The sequence below is a fragment of the Sapajus apella genome, unplaced genomic scaffold (genome assembly GCF_009761245.1).
Source record: "Sapajus apella isolate SASKATOON/1434 unplaced genomic scaffold, GSC_monkey_1.0 scaffold4, whole genome shotgun sequence".
Lineage (NCBI taxonomy): Eukaryota > Metazoa > Chordata > Mammalia > Primates > Cebidae > Sapajus > Sapajus apella.
In genome coordinates this window covers 25,419,695-25,442,456 of record NW_022436944.1, presented here as the reverse complement: position 1 = coordinate 25,442,456, position 22,762 = coordinate 25,419,695, and the positions used below count along the sequence as shown (strand labels likewise).

General features: G+C 35.8%; 1 protein-coding gene across 6 annotated transcripts in view; it reads left to right on the top strand.

Annotated features, from left to right (window-relative positions):
• RASA2 (RAS p21 protein activator 2) overlaps positions 1-22,762 on the top strand; it is a 119,560-nt gene that overhangs the window by 4,902 nt on the left and 91,896 nt on the right. For all 6 annotated transcript variants that reach the window (XM_032258832.1, XM_032258871.1, XM_032258868.1 and 3 more), the window contains exon 2: positions 19,689-19,806. In XM_032258832.1, the coding sequence (XP_032114723.1) occupies positions 19,689-19,806 (118 nt within the window). The remainder of the gene's footprint in view (positions 1-19,688; positions 19,807-22,762) is intronic.

The following is a 22,762-nucleotide window of genomic DNA, read 5'->3' as shown; positions in this document are numbered from 1 at the left end:
ATAAATTATATACCTAAATAAACAAGAAGATGTTAGTATTAAGAGAAACTGCATGAGTCTATATCAGGAAGTTCATCCCTTTCAAAATCACAGTGCCCACTAAGCTTAGGTTTGAATTGATGCCAAAGTTGCCTCATTAGTAAAAAGATTACATTCTTCTTAATGCTCTGATTGCTTATTATTAGTGCATTTCAATATTGTTACTAATTGGTCCTGGAGCTTGGAAAAGAAAATCTCGTAATCACACTTTACACATTAAGTGTTTTAATTTGACATGACAGGTTTAAATAAAGCCATCTATTTAATTCTGTGAAGTATAAATCAAAACATTTTATTGACTATCCAGTAGAGTTGAGTGAAAGAGATTAAAAAGGGTGTATTCATGCTAAGAGTTCATTTTTATCAGATATTTGAAATGAGATGATGAGTTATTTAGGATGGAGGAAGAATCCATCTTTCAGATGGATAGAAACGGAGGAGAAAAGGGTTCTTTGTAAAAGTTCACAGAGCAGTCTGCTAATCATTTGCTCTGCGGAAGACAGGAGGTAAACCTCAATGGGTTCATAGAGTTGTTTTTTTTAAAACTTAGAACTCTTTGAATAGACCCTTAAGTGACTAATAGAGCCAGAATAAAACCATCGTTTTATCCTTTAATCATAGCTGCTAATCCTATTTCCTGGTTAATGTGCTTTATGAAATTATTTGACAATAATATCAGATTACATGTTTTTGCTACTAATAAAGTTCTATTCTCTTTTGAGAACTGCAAACAAAATTTTGTTGTGTAGTTATATATTCATGTAAGTTAAGTTTTTATGTGTGTTAAGACATTTTTATGGCATCTCTTTAGCTTTGTATGTCATTTTAGTCATCAAAAATCCCTCTCTAAAGTGATAAACATTAAAAGATTGTATCAATACACATACAGAGAACTATAAATGACAAATTTGTTTTTCTGTCATTAGTGACAGAATGACTTTGGGCAAATTCTTTCACCTTGCTGAGTGAGCCCCTGTTTCCTTACTTGTAAAATAAGAGGTTTGGATGTGGTCTTGAACACCCCTTCTACTATTTTGATTATTGCTTTTTAACTTGAACCATTTGCTTTAAGACAGTACATCAGACTCTATTTTAATCTTTAAATGTATTTAGTACACTTGTTTTATATGATTCACTATTTTAAAAATATTTAAGATTTATTAGATAAGAATGTTTGCATTCTAAATTTTTTTTCTGTGACCATTAATTCAGCAGTACATAATACATATCTGAGGGTCTGTTAAGAAACACTAACCCACCGGACTGAAATGGGCCTAAACTGTGAATTGGATGAAAAGATCCTATTTTTTCCTAAAGTCTATACTAAGCAATAGTTGTTTTTAGACGTCTGGATTCTTAGACAATTATAGAAATGTAAAGCTGGAAGGTAGAGAACATGGACGTAGAAAAAATAAAGGTTCCTTCTCTTCATATTGCAAATGAAGAATCTAGCATTCAGAGATACCGAGCGTCTCACAGTTTATGGCCTGTTGGGCACTAGTCCTCTCTTGTCAAAGTTCTTTCTAGAGTGCTATATGAGATTAACGTATTACTATGAATGTTGCAAGTGTACTACATTTAATACACAGAGATTATACTACCTATTTGGTCATATATTGAGAGGTGGTAATAAGATTTTCACTGTGCCATCTACACACTCTCACCTGTTCCTTCTTAAGAACTTTGTGACGTGGATAGGTCAGGAGTTCAAGACCAGCCTGACCAACAAGGTGAAACCCTGTCTGTATTAAAAATACAAAAATTAGCCAGGCGTGGTGAAAGGTGCCTGTCATCCCAGCTACTCAGGGGGCTGAGACAGGAGAATCGCTTGAACCTGGGAGATGGAGGTTGCTGAAAGCTGAGATCGTACTATTGCACTATTGCACATAGTGTTGAAGCTATGGTTATGACCTAGGTGGAGGTTGAAGTTGAACCTGGATGTTTACTTACTTATGCCATGGTCTACCTCAGCTGTTTCCAGTCCTGACTCGCTGTCACCATCACCTGTAAACTAAAAAAATCCTGATGCCTAGGCTCTACCCCAGACCTAATTTCTGGGTTTCAAAAGTTCCGTAAGGGGTGATGTTGGGCAGCTAGGATGGTGAATTTCTGCTTTTGTAACAAATAGATTAGCCACAAACCCTACCTAAATGATGTGCTACCATTTAAAAGGTACTGGTAGAAAGTTTTATGTAGTTACAGTTAGGTTTTAGTCTGTTTGCACACACACACACACACACACACGTTGTATTCTATTTGATTAGATAATACAAACGCTTGGTACAAAATTCAAAAGGGTGCAAAACAGCATATACATTGAAAAGTATTCCTTCCTTTCATTATCTTCTAGCCATTCCCTCCCCAGAAGCAAGCATTACCAATTTGTTATATCCTTTTTGTTGTGTGTTCTTTGAGAAATTAAGCGTTTATAAACGTAATGTATGTGCACTAATACATTACTTCCACCAACATAAAAATTGTAGCAAAATACATACATTTTTCTGTATCTTGCTTTTTTACACTTAACAATATAGCATGAAGGTTTTTCACATTCAGATATAGAGAGAGCTGCCTTATTTTTTAAACTGCATAATATTTCATCATCTGACTGTACCACAGTTTGTTTAGCTAGTCCCCTATTAGTTGACACTTAGGTTTTTAACAGTCATTGCTATTGCAAACATTACTGCAGTGACTAACATTGTAAGCATGTCATTTTTAATATGAATGTCTATCTGTAGGATACATTTCTCGATGTTAAATTGATGAATTGAAGGGTATGTGCATTTTTACTTTGGAAAGACAGTGCTAAACTATAGCAATTTAAGCTCTCACCAGCAATGTATGAATGCCTATTTCTTTATACCCACATAGGGTGTATTTTAAAACGTCTTGATCTTTACTGGTCTGTGAAATAAAAAGGAACATCTAATTTGTAGTTTTAATTTGTACTTTTTTTTTGAGATGATGTCTTGCTCCATCGTCCACACTGGAGGCTGGAGTGCAATAGTACAATCTCAGCTTTCAGCAACCTCCACCTCCCAGGTTCAAGCGATTCTCCTGTCTCAGCCCCCTGAGTAGCTGGGATCACAGGCACCTTTCACCACGCCTGGCTAATTTTTGTATTTTTAATACAGACAGGGTTTCACCTTGTTGGTCAGGCTGGTCTTGAACTCCTGACCTTAGGTGATCCACCTGCTTCGGCCTCCCGAAGTGCTGGGATTATAGGTGTGAGCCACTGCACCTGGTCAATTTGCAATTTTAAATGAGAGTAAGGATCTCTTTTTTTAGAAGGAGTCTTGCTCTGTCACCAGGGTGGAGTGCAGTGACACAATCTTGGCTCACTGTAGCCTCCTACTCCCTAGTTCAAGTGATTCTCCTGCCTCAGCCTCCCAAGTAGCTGGGATTACAGGCACGTGCTACCACATCCAGCTGTTTTTTGTATTTTTAGTAGAGATGGGGTTTCACCATTTGGGCCAGGATGGTCTCCATCTCCTGACTTCTTGATCCTCCTGCCTTGGCCTCCCAAAGTGCTGGGATTACAGGTGTGAGCCACCACACCCAGCCTTAATTTTTAAATTTTAAAATTTTGTTAGGCTTGAAATCAAACTGTAGGATCTCTTCATATTTTTAAGAGCCGGTTTTTTCCCATTGTTTTGGTGTGTTATGTGAACTTGTCTATTTCTTTTGTCCTTTTTTTCTGGTGAGTTATCAGTCTTGTTGGTTCGTAGGCATGCTTTATGCTGTAAGGAACTAAGCTATTATTTTAAAATCTGTGCAAAGGTTTTAAAAATCTATACACTTTGGCTGATGCCTGAATTTATTCTTAAGTTGATTGTGAGATCCAGTCAGGGCAGTCAATTGTTAGTTTCATCCACTTATGTAATGTCTGATGGTCGAGAAATTGAGAAAGAACTGCTTGAGGAAAGGTAAGCAAAGACTTACAAACAAAAGTTAAGAGACGGTAGTTTGGGAGAAAATATTTGCAGTGTATCCTTCAGACAAAGAAAACGTGTATAACAGTTAATTCTTTGCCAGGCACTGTTTTAAAGCACTTTATGCATATTAACTAATTTAATCCTTACAGTAACTCTAAAACTACCATTATTATCCCCATTTTACACATGATGAGGAAATAGATACACAATAGCCAAGCTAAGTAAATTGACCAAGGTTAAATGGCTAGTGAATGGTGGAGCTGCCAATCACACTGGGCAAATTGGCTCTAGAGTTCATCCTGTTAACTCTTAACCTGCTATGCTATTATACCTCTCTATTTACTATGTCCAGATTATGTAAATAATTCATACAGACTTAAAAGCAAAAGGCCATTAGAAAAATAGAGGATATGAACAGGCATTTCACAGGAAAGGAAATGCAAATGTCCAGTAAATATGAAAATACTGGTTAAGTAAAAATCAGAGAAATAACATCAATTTACAAAAAAAAAAAAAAAGAGGAAAGTTTATCTCAGTCTTTGGTGAGGGTTTAGGGAAATAAATATTTTTCTCACTGTTGCTGTGAGTTTAAACTGGTAAAGCAATGTTGGAGAGCATTTTGGCTTTATCTGTTAAATATGTAAATGTCTATACTCCGTGCATTTTTACTTCTATTTGCCCTGCATCAACACTTACATATTTACAGAAGAGGTATATGCAAAGATGTTTGATGTTGCCTTGTTGGTAAAACAGAATAATTGGAGATGACTCAGATGTATATCGGTAGAAAAATAGATAATATGTTCATACACATACTCTGTAGCAACTAAAAAGAATGAGGTATATCTGTGTTATGAAAGGAAAGAAATCCAGGATGTCTTGTTGGGTAAAAACAGCAAGTTGTTAGAGTAATATGTGTAGTATCATGTGTTTTTTTAATTGCAAAATATTTTACCTTTTCTGCATGTAGATGGATAAATGCAGAAAAAGAGGTCTGAAGAGTTGTACAGACAACAGTGGTTGCCTCAGTGGTGGATAAAGAGAGTTAGCCTTACCTGTAATGGTTTAATTTCCTGTAGGGAGTATATTACATTATTGAAAGTCTATAAATGAACTTGATACAGTATTAATCTTAAGCTTTGCCAGTCTCTCTTGTTCTACTTTGGCAGACTGTCCTTTCTGCAGAAACAAAAGTAACCAAATGTTAGGTTTTGTAACATTTTGAGTGCATGTAAAAAGTCAACTTTTCTGTTAAGTTTTATTTTGTAACTTTTTATATAATTTCAAACATAAAAGTTGTAAGAATAGGCGGAGGGGGGTGGATTGCTTGAGCTCAGGAGTTTCCCACCAGCCTGCGCAACATGGCAAAACCCTGTTTTTTAAAAAAAAAAAAAAAAAAAAAAAGTAGCCGGGCATGGTGGTATGTGTCTTTAGCCCTAGCTATTAATATTTGGAATGCTCAGGGCAGAGGATTACTTGAGCCCAGGAGAGTGAGGCAGCAGTTAGCCAAGATCGCACCATTGCACTCTAGCCTGGGCAACAAAGTGAGACCCTGTCTCAAAAAAAGAAAAAAGAAAAAAAAAGTGAGAATAATACAGCAAATTCTTATATACTTTGCCTGTTCGACTAAACGTTTTTGTTAGAAAAACTTTTTAAAATGTTAATACATTGTTTCAGAGAAATGTGACAAAAAGGTTCTGAACAATTTTGATCCTTTAAAATATGACATTTACGTGAGTGATGCAGAATATTTTAGTTCTGAATTTGTAAAGTTTTGTATAAAATATTCTTGGTAGATGGGGTGAACTAGTGTTTATTGAGTATTTACTGGTTTCCAGGTGCTGTGTTTAAATACTTAGCAAAGTATTTCATGTAATCCAATTTCATGAAGAAGATTGTTATTTCTATTGTAGAGAAGCAGCAGCAAACAGGTTATTTGCTCAGGACTGTAAGGGAACAGAGCCAAGTTTTCATAAAGCCTTTATGTTACCAAAGCCCACATTCCTTTCTCTATCAAACTGCCTGTCAGATGATATATTGGAAGGAATTGAGAGTACATTTATATTGTCAAGAAGTTGATAATTATTCCTAAATTGGCTATGGTCTAATGCAATGCATATCCAATAAAAGTATAATGTTTGAATGCCATAAGAATTTATCTTCGGGCCTGTTTTGGGGGTTCACAAATAAAATTCTTTCAGCTAACTGCTAATGTGGGTTTGTATGTATTTTTGAGTGGTTCTTGAATATGTGTACACACACACACACACACACACATACACACAGGTATACACATACATTATATGCTCATGCATGCAACTTCTTTATGTGTCTAGGTGCTTTTTTTTTTTTTTTTTTTTGGTAGTGCAAGATTGATACGAGTCCCATTTTGGCTCCCTAGATGCTATTACCAGAAATAACAGCCATATCCCATATATAGCCTGTCCATGTAGCCCTGCGTTCTGCCAGCTTCTGGCTTTGTGCCTTCCTTGCCAGCTCCTAGCTTTGTGCCTTCCTTTTGTTTGCCATACCAGGCTCTCTTGGTCACCTGAGTAGCTTTGCTAAACTTCATGTAGCTATAGGTATCATTGGCTTAGCCCAGAAGAGATTCCTACAGTTTGGTTTGCCACTTGAGGAAGGGGGCTGTAGGGAGTTTAGAGATCAGCACACATTTCAAACTGAAACCGGAAGTGGGGAAGGCAAACCACAGGAAGATCCTGCCCGCAACTTGGTGACGTATCTATATAACCCATAGATGCTTCCTGGCAATACCTTGTGAAACTTGCCTTTTCATGTACAGTTGTTTCCTAACTTCTTGTTGTAGACTAAGCCTCAGTCAGAAGTGATTAATATGATAGCAGTATAGATAACTGTATGATAGTTATTGTGCACAGGACTTTTACGCAGCAACTGGCCCCTGTTTATGTTCTGTAGTAGACTTTACCAATGAGGAGGTGCAGTGGAATTTATGCCTTTACTTTGACTTTGACATGCCACTAGCCATTGTCTTATTTATGTGTAATGGTACTTATATATAGTTCAGGTTTTATAGCCACAAAACAAAAAACAGTTCTTTGCTTCACTGAGTCTAGGATAGTCACCCAAACTGTCAGATTCTTAGAGTCCTGTGCTCACTGAAGTGCTTGCTCACTGGTACTGCCTTATTTTATCATAGTGCCTTGTTACTAGGCAGAACCAGATTTCTGGTAGGAATTATTTAATGTGTTGATTTTTCAAAGATTAACAAAGCAAGACCCTATCTCAACAACAAAAATCAAAAAAGATAAGAAAATAAATATTAGCAAAAGTTCTAATATTGTGTTCTTGAGCCCAGTGGATTGTAATGCAACCTCCTAAGGTGTATTCACCTTACTTTTGTAGGTTCAGTGGGCCAAAGTGGCCAAACTATTTTTGATCAAAAATGTCTAATATAAATTGTTTGCATTTCTGGTATAGAAAATGTCCCTGTATTCTCAATATCTTTGTTAAATATCTCATATATACAAAAAAAAAAAAGATTACCAATTGAGTAACATTATAGAATCTTGGATTATTTTATAGGTACAAATTATTTACCAGGAGTGAGGAAAATTGCTTGACAATTGAGTTATCTCACCATGTTAATTTATGCACTGGAAAACTCTACTGTACTGGTAGATATTCCAGCAGTCACTGTATGCCAATTGGTATCATTTCTTATTCTCTGTCTGAATAATATCACAAATGTATAATTTTCCAGTGGTGTTCTCAAAATGACAACTAAGGAGCCACTAAGAAGGGAAATAACAGCTACAAAACTTTCTTCTTTTCAGTAGTTCTTGACATTTCCCCCTCCTTTTTTATTTTTGTTTTTTCGTACACCTGCAGCAATCTGATGTACTCTGAAGGGGGGTAAATTTGAGATTCTTTGGAAGGTTAAGTGTGATAAAGGCAGTTCTTCTTGTCGTTTCTCCAGTCAGAACTGTTGAAGATAAATCAATGGGAGTGTTTTTTTGTTGTGTAAGATTTGTTTATTATATACAAGATATTTTTTATTATAAGCGTATGAAAACTGATTGAATGATGACAGCTAAGGTAGCATGTTTAAAGCATAGTTTTTTGCCACTTTTCTAGTAATTACTTAACCTCTCTGAGCCTCAGCTTCCTTGTCTGCAAATTGGGAATAGTAGTTTACTAATCGCATAGTGTGGTTATGAAAAGGTTAAATGACTTATGCCAAGTCATTTACTGCCTAGCACAATACTGCCTGGCATATTGTGCTCAGTTAAGTGTTGGCTCTAACATAAGCAGCAGTGATACTCATAAAGTATCTTTTCATAGTTTTCTTAGATAATTTATATGATAGAAATGTACTGGAGTATTCCTACTTACGTATATATCCAGTTCTTGTAGTGTTCATCAGGTTAAACTGGCAATAAGTAGTAATATCTGAAAACATTAGAAATCAGTGTTGCTCTGTGCTTTTTCAATTTCAAGCTTTGCCTCTCACATTTTAGAGCTATGGAGAACCTAGAAGATTAACTGGTTAAGGAGTTGAAAACTTAAATATACACAGACCAGGTATAATGAAGTAAAGCCAGGCAGAGATTATTATGATTTAGTAAGGTACACCTGTCTGCAGTTTCCACTCAAAACAGTTTTGCCAGATTTTGATTGTTAAAGTGAAACCAGAAATATAAATTTGTTTATTGTTTGTTCTCAGTTTCTAGATGGTCACAAATTATTTTTTAAATACAGTGCAGGCCAAGCAAATCTCTGGCTAGCCAACCCCAGATTTGTGTCTTCATTTTAGGCATGTGGAGCCTGAGATACAAAAGTCGGACATGTTTCCATGTATGTCCTATAATAGAAATGTATTAATTTTGTATTAAAGGACTCATTTTTAAAAATGACCTCCTCTGTTATATCCAGTTGTTATATTATAGATTATCTTTGGTCAGTACCTAATGGCTTGGATGAAGGGAATTGCATATAGATGCTAATTTTTAAGACTCTCTGGCCAAGAAAGGCCACTAATAGTTACTATCCATTGAATATTTACTCTGTCTTAGGCATTGTGTTGAGTGCTTTACCTTACTTAATGCTCACAACAATCTTGAAGCATTATGGTTGCCTCTTTTTACGGAGGACGTTGAGAGTAAGAACATACAGATAGTTAAATGCAAAGCTCATGTTGACATGCAGATGTCTTCCTCTGTAATGTATTCTTTTAACTAGCTATACTATACCAGTACTGTATATTTTTTATAATTATGTGTACCTTTTATCATATTGCAAAAATTGAAGTTAAACTTTAGAAGAAAATTTCAAAGACCTTATATTACCGTTCTATTGGATTGTCTTATTTATGTGTAATTAGATGGCACAGCAGCATTTTAATTTTACTCTAAACTAGTCAATACCAGAGACTATATCGTATTTTTAAATGTACATTAGATTCATTCTTTTTCACTCTGTTTCTTCTTTGTTGTGAATGCAAATGACAAAATGTGCATATTTCATATCTTCTCATCATCTAAAGTTCTACTCTTCTGTTTAGTTTGGTATTTCTGTTACTGGTTGAGCATTCCAAATCTGAAAGTCCAAAATCCCAAATGCTCCAGGGTGCAAAACTGAGCACCGACATGATTCTCGAAGGAAATACTCATTGGAGCATTTCAGATTTTCAGATTTGGGATGTACAACTGGTAAGTATGTATAATGCAAAATTTCAAAATGTAAAAACATTTGAAATCTGAAATACTTCTGGTCCCAAGGATTTTGGATAAGGGATATTCAATCCGTATTAGAACATAATATCCTGGGTCACTCAAGCCAGTTAACTGCAAATTCTGTGGATTCTGTCTCTATAGTATCTCTTTCATTTTTCCTTTCATCCTATTGCTCTTTGTTACCTTAATGTAGGTTCTTACTTTTCCTGAAGTATGAACCACACAGAAATTTTTGGTGACCCTTGTTGCCTACTGAATAAAGTTAAACCTTAGCTTGGAATTTTAGGATCTCTGATACTAGCCCTCCTCTATAATCTTTTTCCTTCTCATTCCCCCTTCACCTCCCTTTATGCTTTAGTCAGTTGATACTATTCACTGCCTCCTTGAAGGCGCTCTTCTTGTTGCCCTCCTCCAGAACTTGTTCATGTTATGCCTTCCTCCTGGAATGTTACCCTCTGATCCCCAATTCCTATATTTTGAAAATATGTATCATTCAGAAGAGTTACTGTGAAGATTAAGTAGAGTAATATATATGAAGTCAATGAAAAATCTGCTGTGTATAATACATGTATTAATTTATTCAGTAAGTGGTGGCTATTATTATGATTTGGATTTCTCTCACCCCAAGTAATCCTTAACTTTGGATCATCTTGTCCAGGACCGTGGCCCTTTGCAGTTTCTCGAGGGGGTTAATCCCACTGGGACCCATGTTGGCTCCTACCCTTGTATTTAAGGTAACCTTTGGAGTAAACCTGGACCTACAACATCTCTTTCAAATGGGAATAGTTTTTCAGCACTGCTGTATTCAGAAAGACCTTAAGAGTTGAATGGAAAGACTCCAGGCTTTGGAGTTTGATTTATGTCAGATAACCTTATTAGCTATGTAACTGAATTTTTTTTTCTTAATTTATAAAAGGGAATAGTAATGCTCACCACAGAGGGTTGTTGTAATGATCAAATGAAACATTTGAGAAAATATTTAACACAGTCTTAGAGCATCTAGCTGCTTAATAAATCTTTATCTTCTTTTCTGCCTTATTCTAGTAGTGTCCTCCCCTAAGACATACAGAAACATACATGCAAACCTACAGGTATAAATGCATGCACATAATCCTCAAACATACACATAGGCACATATGTACATAATCACATACATGTACAGAAGCATATACACCAGAATCTCTACCTTTGATAGTCATCTGATTTTGGAATTTTAGTCCTAGATATCATTTATATGATAGAATTTTGATTTACTGTCTGATGACCGTTGCATAGAATCGTTGATCTTGTACATAGAGAGTTGGCTGTTTTTTCATTTCTGTTAATCTTATCAGTTTAGATTTGATGGTGTTTATCTTCATGCTTTAAACTATTTACTTTTTAACAATGTCTAAAAGCTGCTGTTTTCTATAGTTACATGTCTTTCCTCTTTTTTCAGGTATTTATGCAGACATTACTTTCTCAATGAAGCTTTCCTTGAGTTACCTCACTTCTTGTGGTGCCTTTTACTGCTTAATACTTAGTAGTATTAGGCCATATATTTTTACTTATTTATCTTACTTGTTTTCGCTCTCTCCATTTGTGTTAGCCTAATAAGGACACAGACTTTTGTCTATTTTGAGCAGCTTAGTGGGCACTCAGTAAATACTTGAATGTGTGAACTTAAGCACTGGTGTGTTTATTTTCAAAACATCTCTGTATTAATACTATAGAGATTCTTTAAGTGCTTTTGGTTAACTGTATATGGGAGACTTTTTAAAAAACCTGTGGAGTAGTTGACATAGATCGACTTACATGATATGGAAAAAAGAAGCTTACATACAATTTTATGATTTGTGATGTGGTATTGGAATCTCTTTTTTGCCCATGCCAAAGTTATATACACACACACTGATACTTATTTAGCAGCTGTTTCGTTGTATATTATATGCTAAGAATGGTGCTAAGAATTGGTCCCTTCCCTCAAGAAGTTCAGTGAAGAGACAACCAAACTGCCTTTGATTGATTGTGTCTCATCTTTACCACCTCAAAACATTAGAGAGCCCTGAGGCTCAGTCTTCAAATTTCTTTTCTATGTTCACTCCCATTGTGATTTTGTACTTGTCCCATTGTCTCATGGTTTTGTAAATTTTATGTACATACTGATGATTCCCAAATTTTATCTCTATCCAGGACCCTTTGTCCTTGAACAAATTTTCTGCACTTGGATGTATAAGGCATCTCAGATTTAATATTCAATACAGTCTCTTGAACTTGCTCCCCAACAAGAGGCTCTGTCTCTAGAAATAGCATCTCTATTCATCCAGCTGCTCAGACTAAAACTCTTAGAAGTCATTCTTGAGTCCTCTATTTCTCACATCCTACATGCAAAATATGAATAAATCCTGTTGGCTTCATCTTCAAAATACATGTCCAGATAACCCATTCTCTCCAGACCCATGTCTGCTCTGCCCCGCCCCAACCTGCAGGTTTTGCTAATTGAGATTACTACAGTAGCCTCCTATCTAGTCACCTGCTTCTACCCTTTCCCTTCTGCACTGATTCTAAAACTAAAGTTAGATTATGCCATTTTTATGCTCAGAATCCTTCAAAAGCTTACCATATCACACAAAAAAAAGCTTAAGGCTTTCCAGTGCATATAAGACTGTATTTAGCCTGCCTCTTCCCATACCCTTACTCTGTCTCTTACTATCTCCTTTTCTCTCCCCACTTTGCTTATTGCTTTGTTGCCATACTGCCCTCCTTGCTATTTTTTCAGTGTGCCAAACTATCCTGTCTCAGGGCCTTTGCACATTTTATTCTTTCTGAGTGTCCATCTCCTTCCCCAGATACCTGTATGGCTTGTATCCTCAATGACGTCCTTGAGGTATCTGCTTAAATATTTTACTTGAAAGGCCTTCCCTATATAAAATAACATTGATCTCCTCCCTGTCTCTACCCTCTGGGCCTGCCATTCCCTAACTCTCCTACCCTGCTTTGTTTTCTGGAATAGCAATAAATATTTCTTCCATGGCAGTAAATACTATGTGCTTATTTAAAAGTTTGTGGTATTTGTCATCCCTATATAGATTGTACAACAGTTTAGTATGGGTAGAGACCTATTTTTATTCACTCTTATATCCCCAGCACTTAGAGCAGTGCCTCGTGTGTTTAGGCACTTGGTAAATATTTGTTGAATGAAATGGAACAAGTACAAAACAATGTGATCATTGTAGTAGAAATACATACAAGGTACTATAGGAACCCATGGGAAAGAGTGACATGACTACCTAGGAATTGAGGGAAGACTTTGCAAAGATGCCCTTAAGCAGAGCTCTTATGGAGAGAAAAACAGGTAGGGCATTTCATACAAAGAAAATAGCGCTGCAGATATACAGAGGCATGAGAGAACAGTGTGTTTAAGGAACCAAAAGTATAGTATTGCTTCAGCATAATTTGTGGGGGTAAAGATTAGGTGAGGCTGAACACGTAGTAGCTAGCACCTGACCATGGAGGGATGGAGGGTTTTTGTACCAGACTAAGGAATTTTAGATTTTGTCTTGCAAAGTGGGCAGTGGTAGATAGTGTGAGCCATTGAAGACTTCTGAGCAAGGGATGTTTTATTTATATTTGTTTATACATAGATGTGTGTGCGTGTGTATATGTTTATGTATTAGAAAGGTAACTAGCAACAATGTGAAGGTTGAGTATCAAAGCTAAACGTAGCATTTTATTTAAGGTATGTATGATATTATAGGATATGTATGATATAGAAAAACAATTAATATCACATGTGGGCAAGAGGATATTTCTTTTTATGTTTGGACAAAATCATTGGTGATTAGTGTGAAGGTGTTCTTGGCATACTTGCAATACATTTGTGAAAGAGAAGAAATGCCCAGTGGAAGATTATTCTGTTTGTCTTTGAAAATCCACCCTTTAGGAAAAAGACTTCAAAAAATTAGTTAACAGTCATGTTAAGTCATAATGTACGCTAGAAAATTGCTTAAGGAGTACTAGTTATGAATTCAACAAGAACAGGTATTGTTACAGAATAAAATAAATTGTGCTTGAATGTCAACTTCCTTTCTTCATAGAGGAACAGTTGGTTGTCATTGATATACCTCCTGATCTTGATTCATTGTTGAAGGAAATAGTGATAGTAGTACATACAGTCAAATCTATACTGTTTGCTGTAGGAACAGTGTATCTGCCTTTGTAGAACAAATGTCTGCTTTTGCGTATTATAGTATCCTGCATGCACAGAATTTTTGAAATGAGGGAAGAACTATAAAAACATTTCTTCCTCTCATCCAAGTGCAAGTAAAAACCATTTTTATTGTTTCACCAGACTTGCTTGTGTCATATCTTAGCAATGTATTGAATGTCTTGAACACTTTATTCTTACTGATTTAAGGTCAAACTATGATTTGTGAATTTAAGGATAAAATGGAGGCACCCAAAATGGTGCACATGATTTGAATTTTAAGAATTTGGCACTCCCAGCTGGGCATGGTAGCTCATGCCTATAATCCCAGCTCTTTGGAAGGCTAAGGCAGACAGATCTCTTGAACCTAGGAGTTCAAGACTAGCCTGGGCAACATGGCAAAACCCTGTCTCTACATACAATATGAAGCAAATTAGTCAGACGTGGTGTTGTGCATCTGTGGTCCCAGCTGCTCAGGAGGCTGAGGTGAGAGAATCACGTGAGTCCAGGAAGGTGAGGCTGCAGTGAGCCATGATTGTGCCACTGCTCTACAGGCTGGGAGACAGAGCGGGTCTCTATTTCAAAAAGAAAAGAAAAGAATTTGGCACTCCAAATTCATGAAAACATGATACTGTATTATTGAATATAATTAAAAAATTATATCCAAATGCTATAGTAGAAGACGAAATATTTTGTGAAGGTAGATGCTACTATACATAGAGTTAAGATCCATTTCCCAAGTTAAAGGATTCTCCCTTTTAAGTGTGCTGTTATCCAACTCACTATCTGATGGAACAATGAAAATAATTTTCAGTGAAAAATTGCTTCATAATTTCTGAGTCCATGTTTGATCCAGATAGCCACATGTAGCTGGCAGATTTACCCAATTCTGATGACCAGTAACTTGAGGTGGGATTTTCTAATTTGTTGGAAGCAAAGGTTAGAAAAGGAACTGAGATTAGGCTATGGAATCAACTCTGGTTTAAGCAGAAAGAGATTTAATAAAAGATTTTAAGTGGCTTATAAAATTGTTGGCAAGACTGAAGAAACAAACTCTAGATCTGTAAAAAACCATGTTGCACCTGGGCCACCAAGAGAGTTATTGCCTCTTTTAGGATCAGAAAGGCTTTTTCAGAATTGCGAAACTGTAACTTTTAGATGCTGTCTTAGAACCTTGCCATCTCTGCCGTGATCAGGAGTCTGCTCCTATTAGGAAATAGCCATTAGTAAGCAGCCATCTTCATCAGTAAGCTGTTGTCATTATTTCTAGCCCTAGAGCCAAGCCCTGCCTACCACAGCGTGTACTGCAGAATGGATGCCTTGTGCCTTTCTTAATATTCTTGAAACCTGTGACTGAATACTAGCGCTTCTGCAAATACTGCTGTGGAACATGAACATCTCCATGACAGTGTTTGCTAGTAGAAGCAACCCAAATTCAACCTCCCTTCTCTTTTGTCCTTAAAATTTAGTGAGTGCATCTGATTGGTGGAACTTAAATCACATTTACAACTCTAGCTGCAAGAGAGGCTGGGAAACGTATTTTTTAACTTACTGTTCTCTGCAGTACAGGAAGACATACACTGAAGGAGGTTGAAATGGGTGTTGAACAGTAACCTACCATATTTACTGCAGGTTCAGAACCTGATCTCCATAAGGTTGGCTGTCATTAAATTAGCTATAGATAAGTTGAGAACGTTTGCAAATAATACCATCAAACAATGTTGAGAAACTCATTTGTTTCTTAGTATATTTTTGTTGTTTTATAATGACAACATTAAAAAAAAATGACAACATTAAAAAAAAAAAAGCACTAGAATTTGTCCTTCATCTCTATGGTGAATTAAGTGGTCTGTGGATACCAAAAGTTTCCTCATGTTTAAGATGTGGTTAGTGGCTAAAAAGCCTAAAATAGGGAGTATAAGAAAAACTGTCATAAAGCGTTACCTGAATTGAGGAAAGGTTAGTGTTGTCAAATAATGAAGAGGGGTCAAATAAGGTGGGACTGGAAAGCAGTGATATGACTTGGGCACTTAATATTAGTGTTCTTTTTTTTTTTTTTCTATTGAGACAGGGTCTTGCTCTTTTGCCTAGGCTGGAGTGCAGTGGCACAGTCTCAGCTTACTGCAACCTTTGCCCCGGGCTCAAGCAGTCCTCACACCTCAGCCTCCCAAGTAGCTGGGACCTCAGGCATGCACCACCACACCTGGCTAATTTTTTGTATTTTTAGTAGAGATGGGGTTTCACCATGTTACCAACGCTAGATTTGAACTCCTGAGCTCAAGCAGTTTGCCCACCTTGGGCAAACACTTTGCCCCCAAAATGTTGGGATTATAGGCATGAGCCACTGCACACAGCCTTATTAGTATTCTTCAAGGTTTAAAACAAAAAGTAGAAAAGTAGGATGAGAAGGCAAGTTGCAGGTTTAGGCTGTGAATTGAAGGGGACACTTGAAAGCAGAGATTATAGAATAAGTTTTCAAGAAACTTGGCAATAGATTTTTTTTTTTTTTTTTTTTTTTTTTGGTCCAAGGCACATGCTCAGTTATATACCAGAACTGGCTAGAGTTCATGAGCCCCTGAGGCCCTGAACAAACATCACACACCAGCAAGTACAATCTTCCAGACTTCTTCACTTTTGTCTTTTTGTGTAGCTTGTTATAAAGTGTGGCTCTTAACGTATTCTCTTTATGCTTAGAGATATAATATGTACAACATTATTCTTACTATATCTGTAACCATTACTTCATTTGTTATTATGTTGTTTATAAAGGGCCAATAAATTACTATTATAGTTTGGAGTTACCGTAGCTGTCTTAACGTATTTGTACAATTGATTGTTGAGCTGGGCATTGATTAGGTGAATTAACTTTCAACAAAGTTTATTTGAATTTCAGTCAGTGGTAGATATTTAAGAAATATGGATTATGATAACTGCTTTTATAGGCAATGATGCTCAGTACCTTTATTCATATTATATAGAACCTAAGTTTTCTTTGTTCTAAATAAATATCTGATAATGTCAGGTTCCTTGAATTCTTCTGATAAAATAACCTCATTGTTTTAAGAGGGAGAGGGAAGTAGAATATGTTTAAATTTATGTAATATTGTTTTCGCAAACTGCACTTACGTGAATGAAACAGAAACATGTTCAAGGGCAGTTATTTAGTGTTTCAAATTCTCCCATTAGATATAGAGCATATTTATTATGGAGCATATTTATTAAGTAGAGAAGTATTATGATCTAATTCCAAGTTTTTTATATTTGAGGTCCTATATGGTGACCTTTTGGTTAAAAAAAAAGTCTAAATTTATGCAGAAGGGAGATGTCAAAGAAAAAGGAGTGGCTGAAGGACAAGAATGTTGAAAGTAATGAAAATACAATTGCTAGACAGTGTCCTGGAGGGAGTAAGAGGGAATGAAGTAGAGAGAGCGCAGTTAAGTGGATGAGCTTTGGATGAGAAGAGGAACAACTAGTCTTTGAAGGAGAAGGAAAGTGGATGAATACAGGTTCAGATTTATTTTTCTTATTAGGGACCTGGTTTATTTGTAAGGACCAACCCGTTTTAGGCAATTTGGGGATCATTTAAAAGGTTAGATTCCTCAATTCTGACTTGAGAAGAACATAAATTTGTTTATTCTGTTTAATTGGTAACTTTATTTTTAAAAAAATCTTTCAGTGACAGATTTAATAAATATCTTACTGGTACTATTCCATTGGTTTTCTTATTTTAATTTTTATAAATTGTTTGTTTACTGAGTTTTTTATAGGTACTTCTTAGGTTTCTGATAGACTTCTCTAAAATATATTGGTTTAAATGGCCTTTAAAGTTGATAAGCAGAAAAATACTTGAGTTTATCTAGTCCAGACGTTCATCAGGAAAGCTGTGATTCAGTGATTTGTCTGAAGTCATATAGCCACTTAGGAGCAAAGTAAGACAGGAATATTGGTTCTATGGTTCTTGTGGTAATGCTCTTTCCCACATGCCAACTGATTGCATAAGGGAACTGGTGTACTGATTTCAGCACCCATAATTGTGTATGTCCTTTGAGCTCTGAGTGTCAAAGAACTTCAAAACTAGACTTTTTGGGTTATTTAATATTCCTTCAACAAGTATTTCTCAGCTGTCTATTCTATGACAGTCACTGCTTAAGATCTTGAAGACCAATAAGTTGTCAGGTCTCAAGAATGGGGGGACCAAAAAATAAACACTGAAGTAACAATGAGCAGAAGTTTAGATAATTATCAATGCTGTCAAAGAAACAAAATGGAGAAATAGAATATGGTAGCAGAACTATGTGCTTTAGGTATAATAGTCAAGGAAGATTTCTCTGAGTTAGTGATATTTAGGCTGAGCCTGAATGATAAGGCACTAGCCCTACCTGTCTCTAGGAACATAGCATTCCAGACAGAAGCCCTAAACTTAAACATGATGTACCTTGATGAATGAAAAAACGCTGCCCAGGGTTAGGGGAATGGAAGGAGAAGAGATCAGAGAGGCCATTGAGTAGGGCTGTTTAGACGGTGGTATGGAAAGATAATTTTATTCTAAGTGAAATGGTGTGATATTGAAGGAGAGGAGTGAGTGAGTAAAGAATATGTTTCAAGTATCACACTGCCTGATGGAGAATGGATTGTAGGAGGGTCAAAAGTGGAATCAGGGGTACCAGTTAGGCAACTCTCATGTTTGTCTAAATAAAAGATTATGGTGGTTTAGAATGGGTGATTCTAGTCAAGGCAAGAAGTGGTTGGATTTGAGATTTATTTTGGAGGTCTGCTGGATTTGCTGAAGGACTGGGTATGGGAGTTTGGGGGAAGTCGTGGGAGGATGGTGAGAGTAAGAGGAAAATGGTAGACTGGGGAAAGGGGATGTTTTAGGGAAGGAAATCCAATGTTTTTTCTGGGACTTGTTAAATTTGAAATGCCTACTGGGTATCCAAGGAGACAGTTGAATAGTCACATCTAGTGTTTGTTGAGAGGTTAGACCTGGAGTTGCAGATCTGGGAGGCGTCAATATTAACACGGTATCTGGCACAGTTGGCAAAGAGAGGGAAGAGAGGGTGGTCTAGAATTGAGGCATTGTATGTTTAGAGGTGAGGAGGCGGAGAAGTCAGCAGAGAGCCAGTGATATAGGAGAAAAGTCAGAAATACTGTGTTGTGGAAGCCAAAAGAAGAGAGCATTATGAAGAGGAATATTTCTGCCTACTTGGATATGATGAGAACAGAGAAGTGACCATTGGATTTGGCAATGTGGAAGGCATTAGTGTCCTCAGCTAGGGCAGTTTCAGTCTCATGGTGGGGTCAGAAACTGATTGGAGAAGGTTGAAGAATAAGTGGAAGGTAAGAAAGAAGAGACAATGACTAGAGGTGATGCTTTTAAGTTTTTTTTTCTTTTCGTGTGCTTTTTTTAAGTTGAGAAATTCCCATCATTATTTGTATGCTGATGGGAATTATTCACTAGAGAGGAAAATTAATGCTGATTCAGTAAAGAAAGATTAATTGTGGAGTAAAGTCCTTCAGGAAGTATTGGTAGGTGGGATAGAGAGCACAGATAGATGGATTGCCCTTTCATAAGAGTGGGGATGCAATTACCTAATTAAAAAAGGGAACTCACAAGTCACTTTACACACAGCCCCTCCCTTCAGTCTTATGAGTTTCCTTTAGACCAACTTGATCTTTCTCTAATCACTAGTTTTTGTTTTGTTATTTTTTTCTGTGCCACATTAATATGTTCTTTCAGACTGAAGTCATCCAATTAGGCTTGGTATGAAGCACTTGATGATATTTAATACCAATTTTCAAATTTTGTGCCAACAGGTGAAGCAAAAAATTTATTGCCCTATCTTGGACCCCACAAAATGAGAGATTGTTTCTGTACTATAAATTTGGACCAGGAAGAAGTTTATCGTACCCAAGTTGTGGAAAAATCTTTAAGGTTGGTAAATAAATTGGTAAATTATCATTTTTATATTTTTACTACATATATTGATTGATAAATATTATGCATTTTCCACATTATAATCATCAGGAAGACAAGATAGACACAGTGTCTGCTTTCTTGTGGCTTTTCACTGCTTCAAAATGTATCTTTCTCTTAATTGTTCCTAATTTTATCCCTTGGTTTTCTGGAGAAAAGTTTTTTTCACATGACGGGCTAAATATTGCCTATTTGTTTGAACTTTCCTCAAAGTACATCTTTATTTTATTTATCTAAAGAATAAGTTACTTAAAGTTCATACAAGTTGCTTAATTTAATAGTGCATTACCAGGGAATGCTCAGGTAAGTATCTCATCTTTAAAAGTGTAGTTGCCCTTTGAGAGTGTCATAGTAAATCCTAATTCATAAAATTGGAACATACCACCGCTGCACTGTACCAATGCGAAAACATAGTTCTGGTGCAAAGCTGTGCCAAGAATCTTGTTCAGAGACAAAAGTCAAAACACGGTATGGGGAATTATTGGAATGAGAATGTAGTGAAATATTGAGTGCCATACCTTATCTGAATCATATTTTAGATCAGTTGTATTTTAGGGATCTGTTTTTGATGCCTTCTTTTAAATATCTTTTTTTTTTATATTTATCTTTAAAGTTTTCCTTTATGTCTTTATTTTCATTTTTATAATTTTATATATCTATTGAGTTCTTCATAGAAAAGGTATTATATAGAACTGAAAATACTTTAGTAGCCCGAAAACATTTCAAGTGGTAAACTTGAAATCTTTAGTCATAATTCTCATGTCGTTCTTATTTGGCTTTAGAAGGTACTTTCAACATAATATTGGAATATAGATGTGATACATAAAGGAAATTCTGCATTTATAATTGTTTATAAAATAATGCAGAGGTAAATACCTGCACATGTCTTTCATGTCATATCTTTGACTAATAGTTCTTTTCGCGTTGATTTTTATGTTGAAATTAATTAGAAGGCACTAGTTACTTTGTGAGACCAACTTTTAAAAGTTTACTTTGATTACATTTGAAGGGAAAAATATAGTGACAAAAGTTCAGGCATTTTAACAACTAAAAAGCTGAAGTGTTTTCTAGACAAGATTAGATACGACTTCTGTAAGAGTGTTTTATTTTATATTTCAGCTTCTCATTTAGTTATGACATCTTAAAGATACTACATTTCATAGTGACATTTCTAGAGAATCTTTTTGTTCTTTAAACTTTCTCAGGAAAGAGGTACACCTGACAAAAGAAACTATCATTTGAGATATTCACGTCTTCATAGAAAAATTTAAATATATCAAATGGCGTTCTTAAAATGAACTTATAAAAATAAGCTTTGCAACATGAGGATAGGCAAAGATTTCTTACTTTGAATGCAAGAAGCACTACTAATCATAAAAGATGAAAATTGGTAAATTAGATTTTATCAAACTTAGAGGCTCCTTTTCTTTCAAAGACACTGTCAAGAAAATTAAATGGCAAGCCACACCTGGGGGAAAGTATTCTGACAGAAGACTTGTAGCCAGAATTTATTTAAAAACAAAAACCCTAGTAACTGGGTTATCTGTTAAGTATCCTCCCCCTATTTTAAATGGCCGCCTGTCTTCTTTTGAAGTTACCCTAGTAACTTCTTCGAAAGAAGACAGGCTACCATTTAAAATAGGAGGAGGATACTTAAACAGATATTTCAGAAAAGATTCATGAATGGCCAAGAGCACATGAAAAGGTATTCAGCATTGTTAGCCATCAGGGAGATGCAATTTAAAACCATTTCTGTAACTATAGATTCTAGAACATAATCAGCAGTGATAGAAATCATATCACTGGTTGCCTGTAAGATTATAATAGGTGTGATTGCAGAGTCACAAGGGAACTTTCTGGGGAGATAAAAATGTTTTATATCTTGATTAAGGTGGAGATTACATAGATGTGTAAATTTATCATGTTACAGTCACCGGAATAGCTAAAGTTAAAGACTGTCAGTACCAAGATGTGGAACAACAGGAGCATTACTGTCAGGAGTATAAAATAATACAACTACTTTGAAAAACAGTTGGACAGTTTCTTGTAAATTACACATTCACCTACCTTTTAACTCAGCAGTTGCACCCTCAGTAATCAAAAGCATGTGTCTAGAAAACGTTTTGTATAAGAATGTTCATAGCAGCATTACTTTTGATAGCCTAACTCAAATAACATCAATAGGAGAATGGATTTGGAATGCAATGAAGTAATATGCAGCAATTAAAACAGTTAAACTACTATATACACAAAGACATCGAAAAAGTCTCGCAGACATTAAGCTGAATGAACAAAGCTGACATGAGAGCACACTATATGATTCTATTTATGTAGATTTTAGGATCTTTAGTAATAGAAAGCACATCACTGGTTGGGGCAGGTATGGTGGGGTAACTGAAGAGGGGTGTTAAGAGAACTTTCTGGGGAGATAGAAATGTCCTATATTTTAATTGGGGTGGAAGCCACGCAGTGTATGCATTTATCAGAAGTCATCAACCTCTATACTTTAAATTGGACTTTTATTGTTTGTAACATACTTCAATAAAATTGATTTTCAAATAGCTTATTTTAATTTTAAAAAAATATTTTGAAGTAACCCTTCACATAACATTAGCTGTTTTAGGTATTATGTATAGTGAATAATACAGCTTTACACATTTCTAAGACAAGGAAGGTATGAATGACACTATCCTCAGCTCTCATTTAGGTCCACTGTAGGTGAGCATGACCCCAGGCAATTACTGTATCTTCTATCCACAGGACTCCTGAAAAGCTGTTTGTTCAGAACTCATCCTGGCAACTTAGATCCCCTCAGAGTTCAGCTTGCTTTGTCTAGAACTTAGTTGTAATTTAGCATTGAGAATTATTTTCAAGTTATTTTCAATGGCATTTTAGTCTATAATTTCATTAACTT